Source organism: Osmerus mordax, chromosome 23, assembly GCF_038355195.1.
Source record: "Osmerus mordax isolate fOsmMor3 chromosome 23, fOsmMor3.pri, whole genome shotgun sequence".
In the NCBI taxonomy this organism is placed as follows: domain Eukaryota; kingdom Metazoa; phylum Chordata; class Actinopteri; order Osmeriformes; family Osmeridae; genus Osmerus; species Osmerus mordax.
In genome coordinates, this window is record NC_090072.1 from 5,284,732 (window position 1) to 5,297,689 (window position 12,958).

Here is a 12,958-nt window from a genome sequence, read left to right on the forward strand (position 1 = left end):
CAACGCATCAACGCCGCCATCTAGTGGTTTACTGTAAGCATTACACGTGCAATTCTTATATTTAAACAATAGATGGCGGTATTAAAGCGCTACCGATATGGACACGGTACAGTAGACAGGCTTGTGTTCCTTACAAAAGACCTGCAACTTGCTTGTATGTTAGCGATGTTATCTCCGCTAAAAATATAACATTACCAGCACACACTAAGCAATTCGCCAGTGTAATAAAAATATCACAATTTAGGTATTTTATCTATCGTTTTAAAAACATTTACTCGCATGCTAAATTGCTCAATTTAAAGGGGTGATTGACTAGGTTTTGGGGGTATTTCACAATGTTCCTTAATGTCTCCGAATAGGGTAGGCCTATGTAACCTTGGTTGAGCTGAAAATGGCCCGGGGTGCTGTTCTATGCCCCCTGATTGTTCCAGTGAATTTGTCCCGGGAAAAAACGCTAGGTTTTCTCATTTTATGGTATGCTCATGAATATATAGATGAGCTGTGCGCTGATTGGTTGGTCTACTCACTGAAACATGGAAGGTGGAGAGTAGGGCCAGAGCCTGTTTAAGAAGAGCTACCGAATTTGGTTGCACTGGGGGTGACCGCGAGCGAGTGCATGCTGAATGGGAATCTATGGAGCTAAACGGCTAAATTTGTCTCTTTCGCCTGATTGTTGTTGAGAAATCTCAGATTTGATTGTAGTTTTTGCATGTTCAACATGGATTATAGGTCGAAAGTTGAATGAACGAGTACTTATGTCCTTTCGATTTCTTACAGGGTGAGTCGTTGTTGCCCATAACACGCTAGCATTCTGCTAATGAATGCTGATTGGTTAGTGAAGGACTGACCACGACCAGAGATCCCGCTTGATGGCATCCGAAACGGAATCAGAATGTCACAGCATTAGCACCATAGATATATATAAATTATAAAATATAAAAATATATATATATTAATCCTTTATATATATCTATGATTAGGACCATTAGCAACAACATCAGCAAGCCAAAATTATTTCTAGCATGTGTATTCACAGGGAGAGCCTAACCTGTCAAGCTGTGTTGTCCATGCTTCGAGAGAAAAAAGGAAGTGACCAGAGCTTGCCGTAAAGTAGTACGTCGTACGATGTGTATGACGTCATTGACATTTGAAAAGGCTTTTTAGAACAGAAAGGTTTTTTTTTTTTTACATGTAACCCAGCAGTGTGTATTTTTTTTGCCTCCCCTTTTGAATTCAGAATTCAAATTACTAGACAAAAAATCATATCCTGAGAAAAGTGGATTTTGAGGGGTACAGCTCCATAGACCTCCATTCATTCTGCACTGGACCGTTAGCGCCTTCATAAGGAACTAGAGTGGAACTGCCAACCAGTTCAGAACGCGGAAGTTGCTCTCCGTAGACGGGCTATGGAAAAACTCTAAACCGGAAATCTCTGGTACCATGGTGACATGAGGCTTATGCTCAAACGGGAAGGTTGCAGACCATTCTGATCAAAGCTAAATTGCTTGCAAGTTAGTTGATGCACAATGTCTCAAAAAGCTATGAAAGTAGTAGTAGAGCTGCATCTCAGGGCGGTAAGTTAATTGGAGTACATATTAGGATAATTTAGTAACCGTTTTCTGACTATCTAGTGGCAGATAGTGCGCGAGATCCACTGAAGTGCAACTGTCAATCATTTGATTGATAGGAAACAGTACTGTAGCACTCATTCAAGCAAAGCGCAAACTGAATTTACAGACTGAAGTATAGAAAGTGGTATGTTTTAATGGGATACTGTTGTCTTTAGGTATCGTGTCCTGGAGTGCACCTGACTGCCAAGGACGACATCTATATCAGTCTGAGCTTCATGAGCCAATTCCGAAAATCAGGGTGTCTCCCCCCTGTTTTTCCTCTACTTTTTAGGGAGAAGATGACGTTTGAGAAGGTGGGTCCATGAATCTTGACTTTTTCCATGATATGTATCATTGACGGTTACAGTAAGTTGTCATTGTCAAATTAGTTATGTTTCCATTAGATTTTCAAGTATGCAGTTGACCCTGGAGATGTGGTAGCGATGCTGGAAGGTATGCTGTAAATAAATTTCATTTCTGCCAACCTGTGAAACTAAACGCACTGCAGTGTCTGTCCTCTTGCAGATTTTTAAACGTTTTTAAAATATTTCTCTAGACTATGACAACATAATATGTTGCTTTTCCTAGAGTAGTTCAGACAATAGCAAGTCTAGAGTAGCCTACAATTTCCCCCCTTTTCTTTTTGGGCTTCAGTTTTTTTGCAGTTGGCACTATTACTTTTGATTTCAATTCTGTATCATTACTTTCCAGATGAAACAGTCAAAGTTGAATTGGTACAGCTTATTCCACCAGGTGAAGTTTTCAGTTTTTTTCCTGTTTGTGTGAGTTATGAATAATAGTATTGTTATATCAACTGCATAATGTTTGTATGTGTGTGTGTTTTCACCTCAGTGGGGGAGGCCCTTGCATGCTTTGAGGAGGATGCCCGCCAGTTCCTGTTCCCCGAGCCCAAACTGGTCCCCTCTTTCTCTGGAGTAGACCGAGAAGTTCTTATGACTCGCTCTTTCACCTTCCCTGTAAGTAAGGACCTCTGGTCTTATCATCCTCCAATAGATTATTCCACCAAACCACTGATATTTCATGTTAGAAAATCGCAAATACCTATTTTGACATAAAATGTACAAACCATAACCAATGGTATTGCGTTCAGATTTTTTTCTATTAATCCTGCAGGGAATTTCTCCAAGGTTTGAGTTTTCCACCAGAACTACCATAAGCGAGTGCTCGGCCGATGCTGAAACCAACTTTCACCGGAACGTTACTCTGGTAATTTTCACATCAGATCTGTCTCCTTACCACAGTATGTTATTTCTCGTCATATCTTATATATGGGAAATAGCAGTGCTGTCTATATCTTCATTGATCTAACAGAGATCGGTGCCAAAGAAGCGTTCAACAAAGAGGTCTTGCAAGCAGAAGTGCGTGTCACCAAAAAGAGCTGGTTCTCCCCTGCTGGAGAGGAGAATGGGTAGGAGGGGCAGAGAGCGGCAGAGATTATCTACTCCGTTGGCACAGGAGATACGGAGGTCACGTTCCCTCCCCCTGTACGTGGCCGGCCATCTCAGCAAGCACGGAAACACACAGCGGCTGGCCCAGCTCACCCTAGACTCCCCGACATGCAGCTGGGACGATGCCTCCTCAGAGACACCTGATCCTGTGAGTACATCAGTATCTGTGCTAATGTGCTGGGATTGGATTCTTTTTAGAAACATGATGAATGTGTTGCCACCAGGTGACAGAGACAAGTTTAATGACCAGAGTGAGGGAAAATCCCCAGTAGGAACTCTGGCCTGTTTCTCCTGTCGTGTGGCAATGATTTCCCCAGATTTAAGCTTTTATTGTGATGAGATTCCTCGTGTTAGTGCAGCTTTGATAACAAGTACGGTCAACACTAAACCAGGTTCCTGTATATTGTTTTTCATACTGTATAATAACGGGTATTGGTTTTTCAGGTTTGATTCATCTTTGACCCCAGTTACTCTTCAGTTAGAGGTGCTGTTAAAGTTAGGGAGTACAGGACCCTGGTTGCAGATTCAGAGTGTAGATGCTGGTTTTTTACCTGTATATACTGTATATAGGTGCCTTGGAACATGCTTGAATGTGTACTGTCACATGTGTGTCAGTGCAACTTTTAAATGCTGTGCTGCTGCCTTTCTTGGCCAGGTCTCCCTTGAAAGAGATTCAATTTCAATAAGAGTATTTTCCTGGTTAAGTAAAGGTTTAATAATATACGTGTGTCTTTGCTGTTATGTGTCACGCCTGTAACTTGTGCCTCGCTGTGACCTTTCCCATCTCTTTCCCAGATGAGGGAGTCCTGGCCTAAAGCCAGGCGCTCCTCCTCGCCCGTTCTCACCCCCCAGATTCCAACCAGGCTACACAACCCTTCTCCCGGTTGGCCCAAGTCCAGACAAGGTCAAGGCGGCACAGGAGATCAAATCTCCTCAGACACAGAGGATCCCCTAGGGGACTCCACAGGTCATGGGAACCAGCCCCCCTTCAGGGGATCCAGCCCCTCCACCCTGTGGCGCTCCTACAGGGAACTCTCCAGCCACAACGGGTCCGTCTGATTGGTTGATTGATTGATTGGTAGCTTGGTGCTACCACACTCATGGATATACTGCACACACACAAAAAAAAACAATATTGATAATGAATATTGCCTTGAATCTGAGTGTTTTTGCTCATGCTTAACTCAGCTAAAGATTAATTTGATTGGGCAGGTCATACTCCAGTTCTCAGGGAACCTGGGAGGAAATCCAACAGCGTGTGAGAGGACTCCTCACCACCCCAAGAGCAGTACACAGACTAGCATTCGTGAGTAATGCACTCACACATGCATACATATCTCTTTACATACATCCTCTTTTCCCTCTCTTCCTCCTCTCCCTTTTTATCTACCTAACTGCTATACCATGTTCTGAAAGCCACAGTTGTGTTTCAGGGGGCCACACACTCGGAGGTAAATGAGGTGCTAGCACGGAGGTCCATCTCACCAGGTCCTTCTCAGAGAACACTAAGGACACCATAACAAGGTAACTGACAGAAGCCTGTTGGTACCAATGTGTCACACTATAAAAACAAGGAAACCCCTAATATTGATTTGGTTTTAGAACATTCTATTTGGTTTTTAATGTTATGGAGACTTTGGTAGCTTCTGTTAAGTGCAGTATCAGCTCTGCAACCTGAATCTTCGAACTACATTTCTCTTCAAACGTATTGTTTTATTCTGTAGGAGAGCCCCCACGGGCGTGACATCTTAGCCTGCAAAGAAGCCAAAAAGTCCACTTAATTTCAGTTAATTAATTACTATACTTTTAGTAATGTCATAATTCTGTGTGGTTGTGTCCTGATGTGATTTAAATACGTACAATGGCATATAGTGGATTCATGATTGCACCTGAACGTAAAGCATGTTCCATTTTGTGTAAATAAACTTTTTAAATTTAAAATCATGTCGTCTATGTTGAATGTTTTTAATCTGCAATTATGATAAGGTCCAGTGCAACCGTTTAGCTTACTCTGGATTCCAGGCTGACTTTGTAAAGTACAGGTATGTCGTTTGTCATTTGGAAAAAATAGCAATGTAATTATGGTTTCGTGTTTTAGTTCTGCGTGAGTTAAAGTAATCTATCAGACAGATAGAGGATTGCTAGTTGAGGAACATTGTGATCTATGGTGATTCAAACACAGCACACAGAAATAACTGCAAGATCTCTTGGTGGGGGTCCAAGACCAGCTCTAGATGATTGTGGGGTTGAATTTCAGATAAACACAGTTAATGTATAATTTCAGATAAACACAGTTAATGTATACTAGTGTATGTAGTCACCAAATTGACTTACAATTAGTAAAATGATATCACTGTAATTGGGAATTAGATTTAGTCAAGATTATAGTTTTTAACTATTTGTTTGAGGGCAGTTCAAAAATTGTGTTTTTCACAGGTATACAGTATTAGTCTTTATTAGCTTGTGGTTACATACATCTACACACATACATGTTGATTCATATACTGCAGTTTATTAAGTGGATAGAATAACCATTGGTTGATGTTGATTTCATTATGTGCTTTTTAAATGTACATAATGATGTGTTTACAAGCTAATTATTCCCCATCTGATCGATGCTATTTTATACATCAGAGATGATTTCCTTTCTTTTATTAAGTATCTTCCTGGCATCTTTTCAATCAACACGATCCATAATCACAGTATCATGACTCCAATAAGACCATTGTGGCAGTTTTGAATTTGGATGAGCCTTCATATAGCATTGTAAATAAACTCCATATCATGCTTTGAAAGATATTACATTACCCCCACACCAAAAAACAAAATAAAAGTATATTCTGTAAACCAGCTCCTGTTATGTTATCATACTATAACACAACCATTTAATGGAGTTTCAATGACTTTAGGAGTTTTAGTATCTATTTACGCTAGATGTGGTTTTTCTTGGATGCCAATCTGAACAACACTGACAGTGTCACAGAAGGGGTTGGTCCACCACTCCTCTGATTGGCAGCCTTCGTTGTTCTTAAACCAATCAAATACCAACCTCCTCAACCATTGAATAGAGCATCTAAAGTACCAAAGTATCACATCCATACTGCAGCAAGCAGCTCTTTACAATCTGGAATATTTTAGAAATTCATTAAGAAAATATTTGCTTTATATTTCACAGTGTTTAATTACTTATAGTTTTAACCCCTAATTGTGCCTATTTTTTTTGCCCAGGTTTTTTTTTCTAAAGAATACTGGTTTCTTGAGAAATTACATTCATTGCAAGTGCTCAAACATTGTTCTTTGTCTTATTGCTTCATGTGATGCCTCATAAGAAATGCTTGATGTTTGGCACATAGTGTATTTATAAAAAAAGACACATTAAGCTCAAAAACATTGACGTGACAGTTGCACACATGACTGTCGCCTCTGCAAGAGTACTGTACTTTGGAGCAAACATAAAGCAGAATTCTGTTTACAAACTACTTTGAAAACTATTTTCAATAATCGCAAAGTACTGTATATTGAACTTTAACTATACATATTTTTTTCCATCCATGCTCATTTTAGCAAGACATAAACGTCAGCCCGGTGGTATTATTCGGTTTTCAAACACAAGACAGAATTCTTGACACACGCACACATACATACATATACATATGACCACAGGTTCAATTCAAAAGTGGCTGTTGGTTCTTAGCCGAGTGTCAGTAAAGAAAGGAAGCACTTTAGGAATAGAGGAGGAGTTCAGGGGCTGCTGAGGCTTATGAACGCACTGATTGGTCATCTAAACAAAGCCTGGGATGAGCCTTGTAAGGGTCTGATGTTACTCTGGGGTAATGGCACTAGTTGATTAATATGGTTTTCTAACTCACTCCCATAATAGCAGCATGGCACATCTATCCTTTCCTTGCCTCTGGTTCATCAACGTAAAGGGCCCTTAAAACTGGGAAGTCTCAGTGAAGGAAATGGCATCGGTCTTGTCCACAGTAAAGCCGCCATTGACGTAAGATTTCTTTTCGCATTCCTCGTCATCCAGAGTGGTCTCCAGGGCGAAGGGGTTGGCGACATCTACGTCAGACGTCAGGTCCATCCTCTCCAGTTCTCTCTTGGAGAGTTTCTGGACTATCCCTGCACCGTAGGCATCTCCCAGCACATTCACCATGGTTCGGAAGCGATCTCTGAAATACCCCAAAAAAGGTTCAATCAAATAACCTGTATATTTATGTCATCCACTTACCTGCGGGAACTGCAATATCCTGAGAACAGTGTCTGACAGACTATAAAGCATGCATACTACCATGTCCAGATTTCATCTCTCACAAAAATAGTTTCCATCATTGAGGTAAAGAACTCACAGCAGCCAGTCAACGGCAACAATTAACGTGACATCACTAGCCGGCAGTCCTACTGCAGTTAATACGATAACCATGGTAACCAGGCCTGCGTTTGGCACCCCAGCAGCTCCTATGCTGGCGACGGTTGCTGTGATACTAAAATCATAAAAACAACATGTGTTTATAGTCATTTCCATTACATTTAGTCATTTAGCAGACGCTCTTATCCAGAGCGACTTACAGTAAGTACAGGGACATTCTCCCCGAGGCAAGTAGGGTGAAGTGCCTTGCCCAAGGACACAAGGTCATTTGGCACGGCCGGGAATTGAACTGGCAACCTTCTGATTACTAGCCCGCTTCCCTAACCGCTCAGCCACCTGACTCCCATTACCTGCCAACTAGACCACCATCAAATATCGAAAAAATCCCCTCCCAAACGAAGAATTAGAATAACATCTTACCTGATGGTGACTATCTGACCCACATCCAGAGCATAGTCGTTCAGCTGGGCGATGAAGATGGCAGCCACAGCCTCGTAGAGGGCCGTGCCGTCCATGTTGATGGTCGCCCCGACGGGCAGCACAAAGCGCGTTATCCTCTTGTCGACGCGGTTGTTTTCTTCGGCACAGCGGAAGGTGACGGGCAGGGTGGCAGAGCTAGAGGGATGTCATTCAGATCGATGAGCGTGGCCTTGAGATGTCTGCGACACCTACATGGATTTCAAGTATTTTCCCCGATCGAGTGTTCCGCCAGCCCCGCACGCGTGTCAAGTTAAACCGGGTGCAAATCGGCATACCGAACGTGGACGTAGTTTTTGCTGAACTCCTACCTGGAGGAGATCATGAGGGCAGTGACCAGCGCCTGGGCCATCCCCAGGGTGAAGGTGAACGGGTTCTTCCTCACGATGGCCACGAAGATCAGAGGCAGACAGATGATGGAGTGAATGGCTAGACTGGAGATGCAGGCTGGGGTTAGGACGGGGTCATGGCACGATGCTACATCTTAAACACCGGGATGCCACGGAAGCATATATTCATCACACATCATAAGTTCTCATCAGTTCTCATCAATCTGATGGGTCATGTGTGTTGACATTCCGGCATTACAGTGTATTTTGCACAACAAGTGTAAACAGGGTTTGGAAGTGCTGTGCTGAATTGTATCCATTGCCTCTGTTGGATGTGCACATGCATCCGACTGTCAGCTGGAATTTACAGGCTGGAGAGGCGTTCACGAAAAGGTCTCATTACTGAATCTGCGGTCTGAGCAGTTTTAAATGTTATCAGCCCTTATCTGCTTTGTGACAGAGCTTGGCTCACTACAGTTCCTTAGCTGGAAAGCCGGGGCCTAATGTCATCTAAGAATCCTCTTGTCTGTGACGGCATAGATAGAGAAGAGAGAGTTGAGAGAGAGGTGAGACAGCTTACCCACTCAGCACTGTCACCATGTACAGGCCCATCTTCCTGAAGATCTCCCAGTCTTCCACTTCAATGATCTTGGCAGCGATTAGGAAGAGGATTCCCACTGGCATATAGCTACACGAACAATGTTGACAATAATGTCTTATCAAAACAGTGCAGCTATTTCAGTTTCGAATGCGACAGCAGCACCGTTTTATAAAAATTCTCACGAGACAGGAGGAGTTTCTCGTGAATATTTACAGTCAAATTTACAGTCAAACCTTTGCAGATCCGCCCATGAACTACGAACGCCTGGACGCGCACGCGGTACGTACCACATGATGATCTGGACAAGTTTCATGGTGGCTTCGTTCAGAGCATCGAAGAACTCCAGAAGGATGCGACCCCGGTCGCCCATCTTTCCGATGACGAGTCCGAAAGCAACGCAGAACACGATGAGTCCCAGGACGTTGACGCCGTCTGAATACATCCCGACAATCTTGTATTCCTTGGTTATGTTCTGTAGGACAGAGACAAGGGATCCATCACAGCTAGGCACATCTTTGGCTGGAGCTGGCCTGACAACCACACCAGGAATAGACCCAAGGATACACAGAAACCAACAAACACGCAGAAGGAAGCTGGATTTGATATTCAATTCAAATCCATTCAAGTCCATGAAATCAAATCCACTTCAGCCAAACACGCAAAACCACATGTGTGATACAGCAGTACTCTACCTGTATTGCTTCTACAGTAGTCGTGATGGTGGTTGAGAGAGGAGGGAATGTAGCGTTGACCATCACTTTAGGTGGCTCCAGCTCTTTGCGTTTTGTCTTGTACTGGAATTAATACAGAATGCAATCATGTTTCCTCATCACAAGATTATCAGCTTAGATGTCAGAACAAGAATAACTGATGAGCCCTACCTGTTGAAAGCAAGCCTGCACCAAATTTTCAGGGAACATGTTTCTGTTGAAGGAATAAGACAAATGCCAAGATGGACAAACATGTATCGTAGAAATTGTAGAATATTTTTTAGAAATTGTGTATACATGATTAATCCTCAATAGACCTTAAGAAATATTCTCAGAAACAAAATAATCTCGAAAGGCAGACAATATCAAATCTTTCACTTGTCTTAACTGAACACACAACAGTACCAAGTATAATGAAACATGTCACCTTATTAGGTCCAGGAGTGTGTCAACCGTGGTGACATTTGGTGTGGTCCCCGCCCTGTCGATGTGATCCGCCGTCTGGGACACACCAGGCTTTATGGTCATCACCAAAACAATGCCTGGAAAAGATAGGGGCTGTTGTTCATGCTGCTGGGATTTATGGGCCAGCAGAACAGAGGAGCTGTGAGACGGGGAACTCACCCAGAATTACTGCAATTATGGTTGTAGAGAAGTAATACACAACTGCACGTAATCCTATCCTCCCTGAAACCTCAGAATCCAAGGCCGCAACCCCTGTGGGCAAAACCACTGACATTCAGAGCTGATGCAAGACACAGATACACATACAGAACAGTGCATATCCCACATCACGGGACATTAGGATGATATGGAGATGTGCAGAATGTGCACACCTCCTACAAAGATGTTTGAAGTGACCTGTTATCATGCTGGAGATGATGAGGGGAAGGATGACGAGCTTAAGCATCCGCATGAGGATCTCTCCTGGGAAACCGAAGTACTGCTTGTGGAGGTGGGAGAGAGATCCATACTCCCTCACCACAACACCCAGACCTATACCTGAGAGAACGAGACAGGTGGAGGTGAATAAAAGCTTCTGTTCATTCTAATGAGAAAGGTTAGGTTTGTCATACATAAACTGAAATGATATGTTAGATGTGCCATGGTGTAGTAGGGATATCGGTTTTTCTCAGTGGCCAAGTAAAAAACAAGTCATAATCCAGAAGCAGGTTTAAACCACCTTGAAGACTTTTCTTGCTTCATAGCTCTGTAGCCGTTTGTTACATGTTGTAAAATATATTTGATATTTGAATTCAAATAAAATTCAAATATCAATTGGCCTTTTCAGGACACTAAAACGGTTGTCATAAAGAAGGCAGTTTCCTTTGATGAAAGCAAGTAGCAATGCTATTTCAGACTGTAGAGCCTATAATCCTGTTAGAATCTGAGAATACATCCATCATCGTTTACTAGGCTCATTGGCCACTGCTGTTCATTTTCCATTCATAAATGCCACATAGAGGCATCTCTGTCGGCATTTTGCTGATACACCCCCAACCTCCTAATGTGTTATCATCCCCAACAGCACACCTTTTACAACCTTGTGAAAGGTTGAGCAAGGAGATGACTCAGCAAACTCTAATTGAACAGGTTTCATCACTGCTTGATATAGTGGTTCTATTCCACTGATTTATTGATGTTGGGATCAGAAATTCTTCTGACCATAAGTTAAGAACTTGCTTCACAGGGCAAAATGTGTGTTGGTGCTCCGGATAATGTCCACAAACTGGATATTCAGCCCAAAGCTGTAGTTACATTTGTACATCCATACTGATATGGTAATTTGTGAGCAGATAATGGACATTCCAAATCTTGTCATCAAGATACACATTACAATTAATTGTTGATACTGAACCAACGGTTGGTATCTGTTTTAAAATGGTAAGCAGATATTTGATACAAAATCAGTTTGTGTGAAACAACAGTGAAACCACTGTCAATTAAACTTGAGCTGGAAAGCATGAAGTTGGTGGCACTGTTTCTCATTATTATCTATATTTTGGGGGGCATTTTTGACATGCGGCAAAGGGCCAAGACTAGATTCGAACCTAGGCCACTGCAGTAAGTACCTCATTTCTAATTCTTTTGATTTATTTCAGAATATTACATAGGTGGAATCAGTGTTCTAAGCTGCACTATGTAGGCATTGTCATGTAAATACAAAACGGGCACAAAAGACCTACCCTCCAAGATAATTACTGAATAGCATGGTCAACAACAAAGGCAAGATTATTTTAATAGTGAATTCATGACTCTTAAGGCATTGCATAGCATCCAGTTTCTGGACTCCTGGCTAGCAACAGCACACCCATTTTTCTACAGTGCAAGGCATCTAATCAAACAGAAGATCCTTGAGGAAATGCTAATCTCAGCCAATTGTATGCTGTGGATTTCCGTCATGGCAATGGACACGAATACACATCTGTGTCTGGCTGTGGCATGGTCTAACATGTCTCTGGGCAGGATGTCACACATGCAGCCCACTCCAATGTGTCACTCCAGTCACGTCTGACTGGTGAGAAAGGCTTTTACAGCAGCACCAGCGTTGCTCCTGGGGGGGAGCGGGGACTAGCCTAGAAGGCAGCAGCTCATCCATCACAGGGAGCCTCTAGCTCGCTCTTTACACAGACACTGGCAGGTGTACATAATAACGCACAATGACATTTGCAATTCCCACAAAACGGTTAATGTACCAAGAATGGATGTATAGCAAATTGGCGATTGCCCCCAACAAGCCTGTAGCTCTAGTCTGCTTTGCACAGGAGCAACAGAGGGCTAGTTGATGACTGCAAGGCTGTACTGCAGCAGACAGGAGGAATTCAATGTGGCAAAACGAGCGAAATAAAGACGAAAGGATTATAAAAAATACACCTCTGAGCAAATAATTTACTAAATGTAGCCAGTGTGGGATGAGAACCAAGGACAGAGAGCTCAATATGATCAAGCAGAGCGGAGGCAGACAATAGGTGGGGGGCTTTACTTACCTAGCACCACCGACACAACCGTGGCAATTAAGAGCCAGTTCCTCTTCAGCAAGCCTTTGAAATTCACGCCCCGACGCTCCTTCCTCCCCATCATGTCCATGGTTTGACGGATTCTAAACCCAGAATAAAGGAGCACACGATAGGGGGGCTGGGGAGACACAAAAGAGCTCCGCTCCGTCTCCAGCTGAGGAGGCTGTGGATGCTACGCAGCCAGACCAGAGGCTGTCAGATGTCTCGGACGGGAGGGAGCTCTGCCTTGTGTGACTATGAGCTGTGTGTGTGTGTGGGGGGGAGGTTGTGTGAGACAGGGGGGCTATTATAGCACCGCCTTTTGACAGGATCACCTCGAAGCCTACCAAGGGTATCTGTCTGATTTCATTTCTCCTAGGGCATTTACATTTAT

At 42.9% G+C, this 12,958-nt stretch overlaps 2 protein-coding genes across 3 annotated transcripts; one reads left to right on the top strand and one right to left on the bottom strand.

Annotated features, from left to right (window-relative positions):
* The first annotated feature begins 1,440 nt into the window (after positions 1–1,440).
* Positions 1,441–4,967, top strand: spata6l (spermatogenesis associated 6-like). Of its 2 annotated transcripts, XM_067261902.1 has the most exons (11): positions 1,441–1,574; positions 1,787–1,924; positions 2,015–2,063; positions 2,322–2,363; positions 2,463–2,587; positions 2,745–2,837; positions 2,943–3,227; positions 3,875–4,128; positions 4,292–4,385; positions 4,513–4,603; positions 4,804–4,967. In XM_067261902.1, the coding sequence occupies exons 1-10, from the start codon at positions 1,527–1,529 to the stop codon at positions 4,597–4,599; spliced, it is 1,215 nt and encodes a 404-aa protein (XP_067118003.1). In that variant the 5' UTR covers positions 1,441–1,526; the 3' UTR covers positions 4,600–4,603; positions 4,804–4,967. The 2 variants fall into 2 exon arrangements, with proteins under 2 accessions (XP_067118003.1, XP_067118002.1); XM_067261901.1 differs by having other exon boundaries at positions 4,513–4,967.
* Positions 4,968–7,013: 2,046 nt separating this feature from the next.
* slc1a1 (solute carrier family 1 member 1) lies at positions 7,014–12,655 on the bottom strand. Its single transcript, XM_067261903.1, has 12 exons — positions 12,556–12,655; positions 10,430–10,570; positions 10,193–10,285; positions 9,996–10,110; positions 9,740–9,782; positions 9,560–9,652; positions 9,146–9,330; positions 8,838–8,945; positions 8,240–8,362; positions 7,872–8,066; positions 7,432–7,566; positions 7,014–7,254 (listed from the first exon to the last, which is right to left on the bottom strand). Exons 1-12 carry the CDS (start codon positions 12,653–12,655, stop codon positions 7,014–7,016), a joined length of 1,572 nt encoding a protein of 523 aa, XP_067118004.1.
* Positions 12,656–12,958: the final 303 nt, after the last annotated feature.

Bases quoted from the DNA above. Each gene is read 5' to 3' on its own strand.
- spata6l (XM_067261901.1), top strand. From the start codon at position 1,527: ATGTCTCAAAAAGCTATGAAAGTAGTAGTAGAGCTGCATCTCAGGGCG. The intron at 2,588-2,744 runs GTAAGTAAGGAC...TTAATCCTGCAG, and splicing joins CTCGCTCTTTCACCTTCCCT to GGAATTTCTCCAAGGTTTGA. The intron at 4,386-4,512 runs GTGAGTAATGCA...GTTGTGTTTCAG, and splicing joins CAGTACACAGACTAGCATTC to GGGGCCACACACTCGGAGGT.
- slc1a1 (XM_067261903.1), bottom strand. From the start codon at position 12,655: ATGGACATGATGGGGAGGAAGGAGCGTCGGGGCGTGAATTTCAAAGGC. The intron at 8,946-9,145 runs GTACGTACCGCG...TTGTTCGTGTAG, and splicing joins CTTGTCCAGATCATCATGTG to CTATATGCCAGTGGGAATCC. The intron at 8,067-8,239 runs GTAGGAGTTCAG...ACATCCCTCTAG, and splicing joins GCCCTCATGATCTCCTCCAG to CTCTGCCACCCTGCCCGTCA.